Raw genomic sequence first — 16,892 nt, forward strand, 5'->3', positions numbered from 1 at the left:
TTAACAACAAATAAATCAAATAACATAAGTTGTCAAAAACATACAAAATTTTGATTTCATATTGCCACCAAATCCGACACATTTCGCAATCATGCTAAATCTTAATTTCACTTAAATGGCCATCATCATTTGCAAAGATTTATTCCGTATATTGCAGGCTGTATCCCTTAATTTTTTTAACCCAGCTTACCGATTTTAAATATAATTAATTCCGGTGATGAATGTTTCACATCACAGTGGATAGACAAGTATTCCATATGAATTACTTCATCATACATCAAGATTTAAGTGATGGATCTCAAGATCAATTGGTATTTCATAGCAACCATATAAACTTTATGAGAGAGGCAACTATTCATAACATGTTTATGGAATATAATTATTAATTATTCAATGCCTGATAATACATATTTAAAATAAAATTCAATATCATTTTGATTCCTTATGCCCAGTCCACACTGAGATACATCGAATTATACAAATGTTCTGTAAACATTTCTCGCAAAAGCAGCCTACTGAAATTTTTTAAAGTCAATGCACGCACATCCGTACCTACAAACATTATTATCAAATTAAATGTAGTTTACAGAGTTTACATCTTACAAGTTTGCTTGCTTTTATCAAAACAATATTCTATGACACCGTGTAATATAATGCTTATTTTTCAGTATTTTAAAACAAGTCTTCTATCCGCGGAATACAAAAAAATAAATATGAATAAACAGTTCATATACTTACAATATTAATTTTTTTCACGCGCACATGTATCTTGGTACGGATTGGGCGTCAGTAAAATCTAAATGATGACACTCGTACAAAGTTTATAATTGAAAAATTGCAATTTAAAAAAATAAAAAAAACAGCCAGGTGAAAATCTCTATGACCAATTTATGCAATACAAAAATAGAACAAAACAAGAGTGAATATCATCAACAATACTGATGGAATTATATTATTATGTATACCTACTACATAAATAATTATTAATAAAAAAAAATGTTAATCGCTGATGAGGGCACCAGACCGAGGTCACGTTCCTAAATTAAATTAAATTGGAAATCTAAAATTGCAAAACTAGATGGAATATTTTATAAGTATATAATATTATTATTTGTACACTATTCAGTATAGCAATAATTATCATTACCATATAACAGAAAACCATTTACGTCAAAACACATTTTGCGTATCATTCTTAAACAACATTAACAGAAGTATTATTGAAGTTCACTAGACGTATGAAAGGATTACATAGTGATTTAGACTCCAACATCAAATTTTGCATAATTTTTACGTCATCAATCGATAAGTCAATAATTTTAGAATACTCACATTGCCTAATATAAATTTAAACTAAAATCAATTGATGGAAATTCATCAGAATATATTTTATATTAAACGACTATTGTGTGTGTAGTACATAAAACCGTTATTAATGGGAGACAGTTAAGATTATACAAACATTTGATGAAAGATGTCAAGATTTTTGATCACCGTCTATTAACAATCAATACTTAACATTATAATCCGTATTGCCACTCTTTGGCAACCGGGAGTGAATGATATCTAAGGTGATAAAATGGTTACTAAACATAGTTTTTATGCACATACTTTCTTTATAACAAAGCCACAATAAATACTTTATATACTAAAGCGGATTATTCTATTTTATGTTTGACTTTAATCATTTCTTAAGACATTTATTATTTCAAACATTTAATAAACTAATGGAACTTGCTATAGCAATAAAAGAGTAGTCTTAATCAAGTTACAATAAAAGAGAAGTTTACTATAAAAATGCTACGGTGACTTTAAAAACGGATTCTGAACATCTTCAAAAACAATCTGATCAAAACACTTTTAATAAATACTTTTATAATGTTGCGATGTCTATTAAAATCTGAATTTAAAAAATGGAGAACGCATCCAATCTAATCGAACTAATAGCTTTTGAATTAATCGTTAGGCAATGAAAACATTTATCTACTCTTGAGGACCTATCATTTAACTTATAAAACCATATACAAAATATTCAATAACTCTTATTAAAAATACTTCTAAAATCTCCTTATAAGAAAATAAAATTGCTTCTTTGAAAACGATAATTAACTCTATGAATTTGTTTTATCTTACGATAGGCATATAATTAAATAATATGTCGAATGAATTAATGTTTCTAAATTATTTTTTTTTGTAATAAATAGGAGCCAATGTTAGATTTTTAAATTTAGATTCATAAAAAAAATGTTTCTTCAAACACTCGACACTGACTATTTTTAAGGATATTGTATTCTGGCATAATAAGAAACGATAACAAATAAAAAAAACTAAATGAAATTTATCAGAAGAAAAATATATTTTTTTATAGTAATAATATGTAACAGTCCTTGAAAAGTTTTGGAAATTTTCATAATAATAATAAAATTATTGTTTCCCTAATGTTCATTTAGTGACATTAATAAAAATAAACAAATATGTCAACAAAACAAATATCAGACCTTAAAAATAGAACACAAAAATATACATCTTTATATCACCATTATTCAAAGAAATGTGTAAATTTAATGTATAAGCACAATTGCCTTACTGTTTCAGACTGAAAAATACATTTTGTCAATAATCATGGTTCTATAATAACAGAACTCATATTGAGACAAATTCAACTGATAATTATAAGAATTAACTAGATAATAGGAAGTTCCTTGTATCAGCGTGATGTCTCTTCGAAAATGTAGGCGACTATATTGAATTCATTATATGTACAAATAAACTTATGAACTATTTAGTTCCACTTGATATCCTGCAAAACAAAGACAATACATTAATATAAAGAATAAACAGACAAAAATATATTACTACAGTAAAACCCTGTAAATTCGAAATCAATGAGACCGAAAATGTATGGGAAAAAAACAATAAAAAGAAAAACTTTTTTGTTGAAATTTTGTATCATTGCTTTCGATTTCGATACAATTTCATTCAGATTCATATCAACGGTGACTATTATAGTTTAGATTCATTTTCGAATTAGTGGAAATCACTAGAAATAGTTATTAATGAATTTTCAATTAACCGTGTTTGTATTAACGGGGTTTTACCGTAATTCAGTTCGAGCTCTACTGGGAAAGCGTTCTCTGAAATTATTGCTACAGCCGTAACTCAATAATTTCAGTGCAACAAAAGGACTAGATATCTAGACTTAGTTATTTTGGCTCGCACAAAGTCAATTTAGGAATGATTCAAAAGTAATGTGCGAATGCAAAATATTATGTTAGAAAATATTTAATCTCGTTACTAATGTAATTTTTATGAATCTTAATACATCACTATCTTAATGGCTTACAGTTTACGCAAGACTTCAGCAGAACATGCTTTTTTTTAAATACCTCGTGCTGTGCTACAATATTAAGTTTTTACATTGGATCTGTCCACCCAAAGCATGTTAATATTAGTCACAAATTACACTTCACCATTTTCTAACTAAATTAAGGAAATATGCAGAATATTTCAACAATAAAACGGGAAGAAAGTTGTCAAATAAATAAGTATGTAAATAATATTACATGAATATTTTAGTTATCATTTAAAATTAAAAAATATATAGGTATATTGACAAAAATGGCCTGCAATTCAAAATTTATTATGACTGCCTTAAACCAAGTTATATTATATTTATCGCTCATGCTCACTAATAATATATGTTGAGAATATGGATAACAATAGTATATTTATGTATATTTGTGCCGGACAGGACTCGAACCTGCATCCATCGGAATATCAGTTGATATGAAATTATGTATATTCAATAAAGAATGTTATATTCTTAATTCTTCTGAATTATTCGTTGAATAAAAATAATAATTTATTCATTTGTATAGTTTAAGATGTAAAATAAAATAATCACAGCAAACAGATTAATGTTTTTCCTGATTCATTAGGAATTTATAATTAATATATTATTTAGAAGTTATAGCATAAAAAATGATTCCTATTTAAGATGAGGTTTTACAAGAATAGTCGTGTTATGACTGATCCTAATATATACTAGTAAATAGAATGATCTTGAATAAAGAGCCTGGAATTAAGATAAAATTATAATAATGCTAATATTCATTAAAAACTGCCTAAGTTTTCAGAGAATTATATGAATGTCGTACTCACTCATTAGCTCTAAAGAGAAGTAGAATTAAAATTGTTTGAAAATATGTTATGTCATTTAATCATAGATGATCATTTAAAACAATGAATGACAATAAATGCAAAACTACTAGCAATATTCTAAGGGAAAACATATTTTTAAATCTTAAACACCAGATTCAAAAATTAGATTATAAAACTAGTATAATATGTATATAAATACGATATCATTATTAAAATGTCAGATGGGATTTAAAAAAAAACAGTATGAATAATGACGGCGATAAAAAATGACATTTAAATAGAAAACTACATAGAAATACCTACGTAAAGAAACAGAGGGCGGTGCGGTGGCTTGTCATTGTCGGGAGGAAACGTGAGAGCGCACCCCGGACTAGACGCAGAGACACATACTTATACGCAACAGGAGAATGGGAAAGAAGGACAGGGAGTAACGGGGGCGGGGTGTTAAGAAGTTAGAGCGCCCCGAAGGGATCCAGTTGGACTTGTGGCGGAGAGGCGGCAGAGGGCGGCGGCGGACGGGCGGGCGGTGCGCCAGTCGCAGGAGACTGCTGCTGTTGTTGCACAATTCGATTGCGTTTTGATTGGTCGTTTGGCACACCCACAACAAGGCAGAAGAGACAGGCGGGAGAAAGAGACACACACCGGTGTGTACATTAGTAAAGTATTATTGTGCAATATTGTTAAACGTCGAATCATAACAAAAAATATTTTAAACCTTGAAAAAACTTTAAAACATTACATTATTCAACTAATAATGTTAATGAAAAAAACATTAACCAGTATTTGGGTGACCACAGTAAAATCGAAGAATCAATTTTATAATGAGTAGGTACTTACTTATTATTTTGGAAGCAAATAAATTTATTCGACTGTCAAAGTTATTTTAAAGTCAGTTAACAAAATATTTCTTTTTGTGAGATTCGACATTCAAAGTAACAGGTAAGTTTCTTTTTGTTGATTGAGGGAAACAGACAAAATTTACAATAGTTTGGATAAAAATTTTTTAAAGCTACCTGGCACAGCAAATACTACATACATAGCAGTGGCGAAGGGTGGAGGTTGGGTGTTAAGATTCGCCATAAAAAGTGCACACTAAATTTTGTCAGTCATACGTTTTTGTTTCTGTTGAAATAAGACTAATTTACAGATGGTGTTGGTTAGTTTTTAAATTCAATTAAACCCTGCGAAACCAAGCCATAATAGATAATACAGTACTCTCTCAGTAATCCGCCACCCCAAAAGCCAGACAAGTGTCCAATTAGTGAAAGCGGCGGATTATAGTGCATACATACAAAATATGGTAAAAATTAAAACAGGTATTTCGTAAAAATAGTTTTTTTGAGAAATTTGTACTAGCAAATTACGGTTTATTCATAATGAAAATCAAGTATTTACTAAATTATACATATTTATAAACAATGTTTATTAAATAAATATTAAACAGTAAATCACTGACACAACCAGTTGTTCAGTGAGGCAGATATTCTTGAGTGGCTTAGGATTCCTGGCTTTCCCTATGACTAAAAGCTTCATTTTGTTTGTCCAGGTTGCATTGAATTATGGCATAATAATTATTGTGATGCGGTCCTTGGGCACTTTTCTCCCTGGTACATTACTTTCTTCACGATGAACGTACGTTTTACGAAGGAGAAGTTTTCAAAATAAACCCATCTCATCTGCGTTGTATACTTGTACGTGGCAGACTAGTCTATAGCCTCAGTTCAATAAAAACAAATATGTATGACTAACAAAGTTTAATGTGCACTATTTATGGCAGATCTTAACAGCCTATCCACACCTTTCGCTACCGACACATAGTATAGAAATTATTATAAATCATCGCTAATTTTCTACAAACACATGAGTTGTTTGATGTAATGAATTCAGAATTTGAATACGCACATATTCCACTAACACGTATCTCTTTATAACATAATAGATTTAAGCAATAACAAAAAACTCGTATCACAATAAAAGACTTTTATAAATATTATAAACTCGTATCTTGAGTTACCTGTTTGTAAGTATACAGAATACTGAACTCCGACAGATGATTATACTGAAGTTCTTTCTCGTAAGTCAAGATACGTCTTTGCTGCAGTAATATTCACAGTAAAGTTGCAACGCATTCTCGTATCTTCGACAATATGACTCATCGGTCGAAAGTATAGTGCGATAAATTGAAGAAACATAACATTTTTTTCATGAAAATATCTGATATAGTACTAAATGGATATTTCATAGAAGAAAATATATTTCTAAATTAAAAACTGAGAATAAAGTTGTTATTTGTCTCCTGAAAAGTTGTGATTTTTAGATACGTGTTTGTAGAAAATTACTGACGAAATAACTTGTTACCAAAATTTTGAAAATAAGGTCATAGAACAATCTGTCACCTTAATCAACAATAGAAATAGTTTTTCAGTCATTAGTGTTTTACCATAACCAACAGTGACACAGTGGAACTGTGGAAGATAAAATAATATAATTAACTAAGATCGATACAAGATCACCAAAAAGGTTGTATTCAGAGAGTCACAAGTTCCACCTATCACGGTTAGTAATTAATATTAATAACAATTTTTACATTTAGCAAATATAGAAGGTCAATAATTTGGTTAATATAATACTAATTGACCATTAGGTATAATGCAATTATTAAAATGTGCAACTGGTGTTAATTCATGTGGCAAAGTCAAATAGTGCATTTTTTTACCATGCATAATATAATTTATTATTAACAATATAATATTGTGGCATAAATTATAAATAACCAACTCCAATAAATTCTTTTTATATTCAGATGTTTTAAATATTCATTGATTTCAATGGTAATGACTGGTGACTAACCCGGTGACTACGACATGCGACATTAACGGATAACACTAGTTTCGAAATGTGGTATCACCTGTCACCTGTCGCATGTCATAGTCGCTGGGTTTGAAATCTACCTTTAGGCAACTACTAAATAAAATAAATTTAAAAAAATCTTCGATAAAAATAAAAAAAATGAGGGAAATAATACTCCTGTGTCAACATTATGTACACTAATCCTACCAAGCATTAAATACTAGAAAGCAAAATAATACAATTATTATGATAGATATTGTTTTATATCAATAAAATTGAATGTGCGACTACAAGGCAAATAAATCTTTTATAATAAGGTTTAAAAAAAGAGGTAATAGACAATGAAAAAATAAATAAGGTAGAGAAGATAAGACTCTTAGTAAAATGTAGAAATAAATAAATTGATAGGAGAGAAAGAAGTAAAGAGAAGGATTTTGTTAGTCAGAGTTATCGAATAGATTATATTTTAATAGTAGATGTTATACAAGTAAGATTGAAAAGTAAGATGATTCACTTCAGGAGAATTATAATCAAAGCTTTGAATGATAAATAGAAACGCATAAAGTATGATTCCATTCAGAAAAAGATTCTTGTCTGGCATTCTGAATCAGTAAATTATATACAGAGAAAATTTACATCATAATGATGAGTGAGGTTGATACCAATCAGTTTTCTGTATCTGAGATTGTGTAAGAAAGACATTTCCAAAATATCGAGCCTTTTGCAGATTGAATCGTACATTATACGCAGGGGACATGAAGTTTTGACCAATTTTATTGAAAGTTGCAAGAATTTTGTTCATTTTTGCTCTGACTTACCATGTTAAAATGGTGTTGGTTATGGAATGTATGGGAGATGGGGGGTAACTGCATGCCTTGACCCTGCAAAAACATAAAAAAAAAACGAAAATGCGCATGCTTCTCAGTGATGTTTGCTCGTACTGCATCGTTAAACTAACTTTCTGTGACTTGACCAAACCCTATTAATAATGCTGCAATATGCTTGCCGTCCTTTGTATTACAATATGCGCCATATTGCGACCGTGCCTTTTGCAACCTTCACAAGCTAATTTCAAATATACAAACCCACACTAGTCTAATTAATCATTTGATTTCTCTAAGTGCAATCGAGAGGTGTGATCAAGAATACAATAGATAATTACAGTGTATTTATTAAGGCACTTGATATTTTTATTGAATATTCCTAAAAACTAATATTTATTAGTCCTAAAATTAAAAAAAAAAAACCAATATACTGAGTGCACAAGTAATAGTAATAGTGATGCACCGGATGTTAAAAACTGCAAGTGACGGGTACCTGGTAATCAAATTTTAATTATCTTTTGTGACAAAAAAAAATATCGGGTGTTAAAAACTGTAATATCTGTACTTACCAACAATATATATATAGCTGTATAATTAGATGAAATGACTTTTGGGTACAGCTACTGACAAAAGTCACCTCAGTGAACTGAAGTATTCCACAATATGATATTAAAAAAGGCTTTTTTGATGAAATGACATTGAAAATACATAGGTACTTGACACGTGTTGAAATTTTCAAATGTGGAATATGTCAGTTGACCGACCAATAAGGGAATGAAAATCTATATTTAAATGTTTAATTTTAACCAAACCATCTAAAGAAAAAGATTAGATAATGCGTGTTGATATTGTCTTATGAGTCGACTGCCAGTTACCCGGTGCATCACTGATTAATAATTTTGGTGCGGAAAAAGTGAACGGTAATTTAAAAAAATACTGTTAATTGTTTTATAGCCAATAAAATCCTAGTATGTAGAAAAAATTTTAACTTTTTCTTCAACAAGTATAAAATATCAATAAACAATAAAATACCTAATGGTGAAGCTGGACAATACAAACACGAAAATGAAAAAAAAAAATCATGCAAATAAATATAATTTTTTGCAGCAACAAAATATGCAGTGCAACACTAGGAAACCATAAATTATAATATATTTATTTACAGGGACCAAAAATTGTTTCATATATAATTAAAATGGTATTTTAAATATGTACATAATCTATTGTTGACAAGCAAACATGACAGAACAGTTTTGCTGGACGGGTAAAAAAAATCAATTAGTTTTTAAGAGGGAAAAAGAAGGTTTACAAAAATTATTTTCCAAAGAAGTGCTATGGAGACAAACATTTAATAGATCTGTTTATGTAAGTAAGTTCGGACAGAAATTTTTAATGTGCATATTTGTTAGAAGTATCCCATTTTATTAAACAAGAAAAGGTGTACATTTCGAAATTATATCGCTAACGAATAAATACAAAGTTAGTAAAAAAAATATTAATTTCAGCTAGTCCAATTCAATTGACAAAGGAATAATATGTTAAAGGTCAATTGTCCCTTCAGTGCGAGAGAAAATTTATAATGATACTATTCCAACTGTGCTCTCCGACTCAGTTGTAAAAAATAATAAGGCGATATTGGTCAGGGTATTAAATTAAAAAAGCACTTTTTAAATTCAATTATTTCGATGCTAGAAATCTTACGAAAAGATTACAAACATCGAATAGTGATTCGTAAGTATAGTACATGTTAATCTTTCTGGTTCCATGTTTTATACACTGAAAAACTGTATAAAATTGAATAATTTATTTATTTTTGTGCAATAAATTACTAAAGATAGTTTTTTTGTACGATTTCTAAAATAAAATTGACTAAAAATTCTGAATATCAATAGAACTATTTAAAGCCCTTTCAATTGTGTATAGATTTCTTACTTCAACAATAACTGATGATGCTGAGGAATCTGTAGCGTAGTATTATACAGTTTCTTTCACACAATATAATTATTGTTTAATATGTTGGTGATAAAGCTTTTTAAATATCACGTGTATCACTCAATCACAAATTAAATCTGAGGTACAAAAATGACAAAACAAAACTCAATACACGCAATACGTAGCACGATAGTATTTAAGTGTGAGCGTGTCTTACCATTGGGCGATATCCGGCGCCTGTGGTGGCAGCCATTGGCTGAGGACTCCATCCGGCCGCGCCCGGTTTCGCAGCGTTCTTTGGAGAATTCCATTGAACTCCCCTACAAATAATGAAAATAAAAATAAGCAAATGAGGTAATGCATGTGGCACTTTATGACATTTCTGGAATGTGATAAACAAAATATTTTAGTTGATGAATTGGAATTGAAACATTGCGGTTTGTTTAATTGTTTTAATTTTTTAATACACGTGACATTTTTATGCGTTTGATATCTTTGTGATTGTTCATTTAAATATATGAACCCATGTACTGCTATACCCATAAACTTCAAAATTGAGAAGTCAATTGGACATAGTTATGCAGAAAGTAGCCAGTCCACAAAAAATAAAAAAATGAGATATGATATAGATCAGATGCGAAAAGGTTTTCTCTACGTTCTGCTGAAAATAGCCAAGCTGCAAAAAAAATATTCTTGAAATAAAATACTATTTACAATTCTACATTTTACATACATTTTTAATATCATGTTGTTGGTAAAGTGCCATTATCTCAGCTCGACATTATTGTGGACTGGCTACATTTTTCATAACTACGTTCAATTGAGGATTCAATTCTTACCCACTCATTTTAAGATAGCCTGTTTCTCATTTTTGCCTCTTGATCATATTATGCCATTTAAAGTTAAAACTACACATACGGTAAATTCAAAATTATGTTGAAATTTGGTAAAACTTTCTTATGGTTTTGACAGAAAATAGTAAAGTTAGCTACAAACATATCCACAGTGCAGCCAACAGTAGACCATAGTCCTTTTTTCAACTTCACTTTCATATATTTAGGATCCATCTAGTAAAGAAGATTTTTTTCAATACCTTTGCGTCGCAGTTAACACATTCGCGGACGTGACGCCTATCGAAAGTCGTATTTTGTGAGATGTATTATGATAGGACGTCCATTGACGTCCTTTACTGTGAAACGGAATACGACATGACGTTTATAGAAGTCGTATTTTGGATTAAAACAATAATATGTTCCCTGCTACTTGTGTCATGGTGTGAACATAATATTTCCATTAGATAGTGTCGTATCTTAAGACTTACCTCATTTCTATCTAAATCGAAAATTTAAAAAATAAAAATTTTAATGTGTCATATCACTAATATGTATTCGCTATCATTTGTGTCCGCGAATGTGTTAAAGAAAAATATCTAATTGTTTTCATATCAGAATGATATCTTATTACATACAACTTCTAATTTTTCAGTTATATTATAAAGGCTTTTAAGTGAAATTGGATTCATTAATAGACTCCTTTTTTACAATAGTGCAATATGTATTAATTAAAGTGTATATAATTGCACAAATTGTCTTTTTAAGTCAATAGATAATATAATATATGGGTTTATTTACACATAGTTGAATATGTATTGAGTGACCAATAATCACAACTCACTTGACCGCTTGCTGCGCACTCTTGTTGATGGTGAGGTTGTTGGCGAGAGAGGCGAGTGACGAGTCCAGGTCTCCGGTGAGCACTTTCGACGGCTGGTTGGCCCCCTGCCCCTGTCCCTGGCTTTGCCCCATTCCTCCTGCAACGGCACCAATGGAGGGCTGAGCTGCGTTCGGAGCTCCGCCCATTCCCGGCCTCAGCACGTCACCCATGCCGTCAAAGCCTGCCCACACCACCAAAGCACACGCATCGTACAGTCACACCACATACCCGACACGCAGTCACACGTCCACCGACTTTCTCATATTTTAGTCCCCGAATTTAAATTGCATAGGTCTACCTACAATGCCAAGATTATAAAGTATTCGTCCAAAAGACTCAAATCTAAACAGTAGCTTAAATAAACTACAACAATGAGAATAAAATATTACCGAATGTGAGTAGTTTTTAACAATTAAAACAAAAATAACAGTGAAATAATATTTTGAAATTCATTAGGTAAAAGGAGTAAAATAACTCAGATTTTAATTTGTAGAGGTTACTTATGTATTCATTATAAGTCTATTTAGAAATTTTACGCAATCATTAGTAATCAAATAGGTAGTGATGATGTATCTGATTCAAACCGTGTATTATCATTATTGGGAAAAATTGAATTACTTTTGAATTAATTCAACAATTATTATAAAATTTATCTACACTTTACCTATATATCTCTAATAGTCGTGGAATATCTTGTATTGAAATTGGTATAATTTATACAATGAAACTTTTGCGTTAAATGGGACGATTTTAATGCAAATGACGAATTAACAAGAATATAAACTCAAAAGATTATTGTGTAGTTAGTTTATTTACAGTTGTTACAATGATTATTTTGTACATTCACACCGATAAAACAACACCTTTTGTAAAAATCGACACACTACTTCCACATTCATACAGCACATATTATGGTGTTTACTTTAACTAATCACATATAGTAGTGATAACTGCAATTGAGATGAGAAAAGGTGTTGTGTAGTTATCATTAAAAAACCGTCAACTGTCAATTTATAGCACCTTTCCAACAGATCGAGTCATCACTGCTGATATGTAATCAGGTGTAGGGGCACACCTTCGTCAGATCAGCCCGAAGCAGAAAGCGAAATCAATGGAAGCTGTGCGACAAATTTTACGAAAAACCAAAAGAAGCCGATTGAAATATTGTGATATCGATTTGTATGGCCGAGACGACATTGGAGTATGATTTTGTTTGAAACACAAATATATAACACCACTAAATGATATGAACGAATAATGAACAATGAATAGAATTAGCGTGGAAGAGGATGTATTTCAAGATAGCTTGCTTTGATGCCAATTGATTATTTGTAATATACATTTAAAAAATGAATAACTTGTAATAATTATAATAACATGGTAAATTATACAATGCCAATCATGCAGACGTGTAAATAAAATGAGTGCATAAAATTTAATATACTCTGGAATGATTACACAACTAAAAATAATACTGTTTTCTACTAATAATTAGATATTATAAAATAAAAAAATCATAGTAGATAGATACTTCAGTATTTTATGGACCCAAAACAAAAAACTTTTGCCTAGCCAGAAAGCACCAAAATATGTACATACTAATCTCAGGCAGCTAAAATAATAAAGATAACAGAAAAATGAACTAGACTTAATACCTTTGAAAATTGAATTTCACCTAATATTTCTCAAGTATTATTTAATCTAAGTTCCCTACCAATACTGAGGAGATAAGCATTTATAACAGACTGACCATATTACGTAAAATATACAAACAATGATACTCCAAGGGCATTGCATTTAATAGTTATAATAATAATATAATCTAAGCCATATTTGTGTTTTCTAAAATCTACAAAATGGTAAACCCTCGTTTAAATACATACACATCTAAAATGATATATATTAGGATACATTTAAAATATAATATTACCTACATATACTCCTCTTAACCTCACTTATGTAAATTAATGTTTTAACAAAATTAAACAGAAAATAAATGACGATTCGTCAGCATGCGATGAATTTTACTGTTAAATTTCATCAAAACGAGAGTTTACTTTTAAGACACTCAAGCGAAAAGCCACACATTACGTGTACATAATAGGCTAAATATAACAATCTTAAAATATTTGGTAACGAATCAAAAAACCTTTACAGAAAACTAATTGAAGAAGGGTATCGTCGGTTGAGGGATATAGGATATGGAATTTGGGAATCACGTGTAAGAAGATTCTAATGAAGAAAACCTGAGTACAAACTTGTAATAGATGAGATTCGCTATAGAAATTTATTTGACTATTCTAGGTATAATACTAGAGTACATATTTAGAATGGACTCTAAATTCAATTGAAATGACTAAATTTCAAAAAAAATTAATTGATACATTCGAAGATTTAGGTTGATTAAACTATAGTGAATTAAATTTAGGGATTAGATTATTTAAAATGTATTTGTGTAAATTGATTGTTCAATATTTGACATATTATTACGATACATAGTATATATTACATAGGGGAAGGTATGTACTACTAAATGATAGATGTCGAAAGAGTCAATCAACACACGATTCATTCGAGTCAAAATGGCTAATTGTGGAAGGTGCACAAACCGGTTTGGGCCGACATCGGCTGCTTGGCGGGCGAGCCGAATTGCTGTTGCGCAGAATTGGGAAAGGACTGCAGGGGATTGGTCGGGTTGGGGTTCTGTTTGGAGGGGGATCCTCCGAGGGCCATTCGGATGGTGTCGTTGAGGTCGTCCAAGGCGGACTTGGGGTTCTGACGAGCCGGCGAATTGGTGTTGGCCGGCATCGCCATGTCGCCCATAAACGGGTTTGCCATCGCTCCTGCGGCTGCGTGCGCACACACGGAAACATCCAATGTACATAATGTCTCCATTTACTTAATACAACTACGGAACCTCCACTAGGAGATAAACAATAAAATAACTCAATTATTACCTAATATAATAATATTTATTTTGACTATACTATTTTCACTCAAATATGATTTTATATTTATAAAAAAAAGTATTGTAAAATAACCCTTTAAATTAGGGTAGGTACTTCTTCAATTCTTCCAACAATAAAAATACATGAATCATATCTCTTGAAACTGATTTGTTATTCTTAGTAACAAAATATGGTGTTTTATTATTAGCGAATGTAATCTTAGTATGTAATCCTATTAATAGTATATAATAACAATATTATTAGTGTGTGGCTAAATTTGACTACTAAAATATTGTGTTCAAATAAACAATAAACTGTATTATCAATTTTTAAAAGGGGATGAGTGGAAAATCATTGTTAGATGATAATTGATTATTAGTAGACATGTAGCTTTTAATTGGGGGTTAATTTGGCTTTCGCCGAGTTAGAAAGCGGCCGTGTTGGAGTTATCGACACTTGTCAAATCATAAAAATGGCATGCCGTCAAAAACAATAGTGCCTCGGGTTAATTAAATACAAATCACACCTTTGAAGTATTCACCATATTTATCCAAATAAAAAAAAACAAATACACACCATTCCTAAACCATATTAAAAAAATAAATGCAACTCGATTAGTGTATCTAAGACTAAAGGGGTATAATAATATAATAACTCAGGAGACCCACATTTTTAAAACATGCCACAACAATCTATGAACAAGTACAATAAAATAAAAATCATTATTATGTGTATAATATAATAATATATTACAGACACGCAGTTTTAAAAATTTTGTGTGAAAATTTTGTCAGAAAATTCCTCTTTATTTTGTATTTTTCAATAATAATTTATATAATATCACAGTGGTGTCAATATTTCTATTCCCAATTCATTGACGAGACATATAATGACATATATGTCAATCTTTTCCTCTCTAGCTTCATGGTTAATGTATTTTAATTTATATTGATTAGTTTTCATATATGTGACTATGTCATAATATGATGTGTCTAATAACAAAAACCAATATGTCACACATACTGTCAACATCTAATGGTACGTTTACATCTGACACTTATACCCGTATACTTATTTTATGTGTCGGACATAAAATTTCATTTACTGTTTACACCTGCATGGATCTGACATAAAATTCTGGTATACTTCTCGTTGAAATAAAGTCTCGACACTTTATTCAATGGCAACATTGGAATAAATATATGCGGTGTTTACATATGATATTGTAATTTATTCGGACACTTATTTTGTATACTTCTCAAAAACGTTATGTCAGTTGTCAATATGGGAATGTTAAAAAAGAAAGCAGCGAGTGTTATTATTTTAAGTCTTTTGGCAACAAAAAGGAGGAAAAAATGGTCTAGATGGGTGCGGGAATGGATTCAGCGACGAAAAGAACTAGGTGCCTTCCGTTTAATGTCAGAGTTTAAAATCGAAGATCCAACTCAATTTGTGAACTTTAGTTTGCAAGATTGGACCTTTTGCCAAAAAACAAGACACACAATTCAGAAATGCGTAGAAGAACGATTAACAGTAACATTGCGATATCTAGCACTTGATCGTCATTGCATATTCAATATAATATTATCGTACCTAATACGAGTAGAGGTGTGGGCCAAAATGAATTAGGTAATACCATTTGAAGCGCATTTTTTCTTCACAGAGTGCATCAGAATTAATCGTATGTGCCGAGAACAAGCGATATTTTATTTTCGAACAAAATCCATAGAACACGGCACATCCGATTTATTTCTCATTGTCTATGATTTTTGACAGATCGCTACAGTACATTTATTAACGTAAACGTTGGGCATACATTCATGGTGTACCTATGATTATTGATTGTCCGTTGTTTTAGAAATATACATATGCAATTCACTAGGTACCTGTCAAACTACGAATATTGTGTCAGGTACTTGACATAAAAGTAGACGGTGGTCCAACTTCGGTGATATATCGCTCCAAGTTCGAACTTGTCGAAAACGCGGTGTTTACATTTGCGTATATAAGTAGATTGAATAAGTGGTAGGTGAGAGTCGACACACGCAAAATAAGTGGCAGATACAAATATACTTACTGTTTACACTTAAGTGAATATGGTGTCATACATAAATATGACGATATTAGTGTCAAATGTAAACGTACCATAACAAAAAATATTTAAAAACCAAACAATTAACTGAAACTGATTATTTAAAGTGATATATTATGTAAATAAATGTTGATGTATGTCCAATTATATTTTTCATAAATATTTATTGCAAAAAGTGGTTTATCAGCTAATAAAAAAATCCATATTGTCCTTGTTTGGAAATAAAAAATGGTATAAAAAGAAACTGACGTTAAAACAAACCAGTTACGATTAACGCACAAAAATATAATTTACCAATACAGTAAAACCTCGTTAATAAGAACACGGATAATTCTAAATTCGCCGTAATCCAAAATTTTCACAAAAAAAGTC

The 16,892-nt window shown here is 30.4% G+C and overlaps 1 protein-coding gene across 19 annotated transcripts in view; it reads right to left on the minus strand.

Moving 5' to 3' along the window:
* Window positions 1-2,193: 2,193 nt before the first annotated feature.
* The window catches only part of lap (phosphatidylinositol-binding clathrin assembly protein lap), a 162,046-nt gene continuing 147,347 nt past the window's right edge, over window positions 2,194-16,892 (minus strand). For 3 of the 19 annotated variants that reach the window (XM_085957199.1, XM_085957200.1, XM_085957198.1), the window contains 6 exons: window positions 14,090-14,329; window positions 11,442-11,661; window positions 9,985-10,087; window positions 7,830-7,892; window positions 4,465-4,712; window positions 2,194-2,800 (listed from right to left, as the gene is read on the minus strand). In XM_085957199.1, coding sequence (XP_085813325.1) covers window positions 4,614-4,712; window positions 7,830-7,892; window positions 9,985-10,087; window positions 11,442-11,661; window positions 14,090-14,329 — 725 coding nt within the window. In that variant the 3' untranslated portion in view covers window positions 2,194-2,800; window positions 4,465-4,613. The remainder of the gene's footprint in view (window positions 2,801-4,464; window positions 4,713-7,829; window positions 7,893-9,984; window positions 10,088-11,441; window positions 11,662-14,089; window positions 14,330-16,892) is intronic. The other 16 variants (XM_085957217.1, XM_085957207.1, XM_085957213.1 and 13 more) reach the window with 12 other exon arrangements.

The sequence above is a fragment of the Rhyacophila brunnea genome, unplaced genomic scaffold (assembly GCF_057557595.1).
Source record: "Rhyacophila brunnea isolate RB1 unplaced genomic scaffold, BYU_Rbru_1.0 scaffold_6, whole genome shotgun sequence".
In the NCBI taxonomy this organism is placed as follows: domain Eukaryota; kingdom Metazoa; phylum Arthropoda; class Insecta; order Trichoptera; family Rhyacophilidae; genus Rhyacophila; species Rhyacophila brunnea.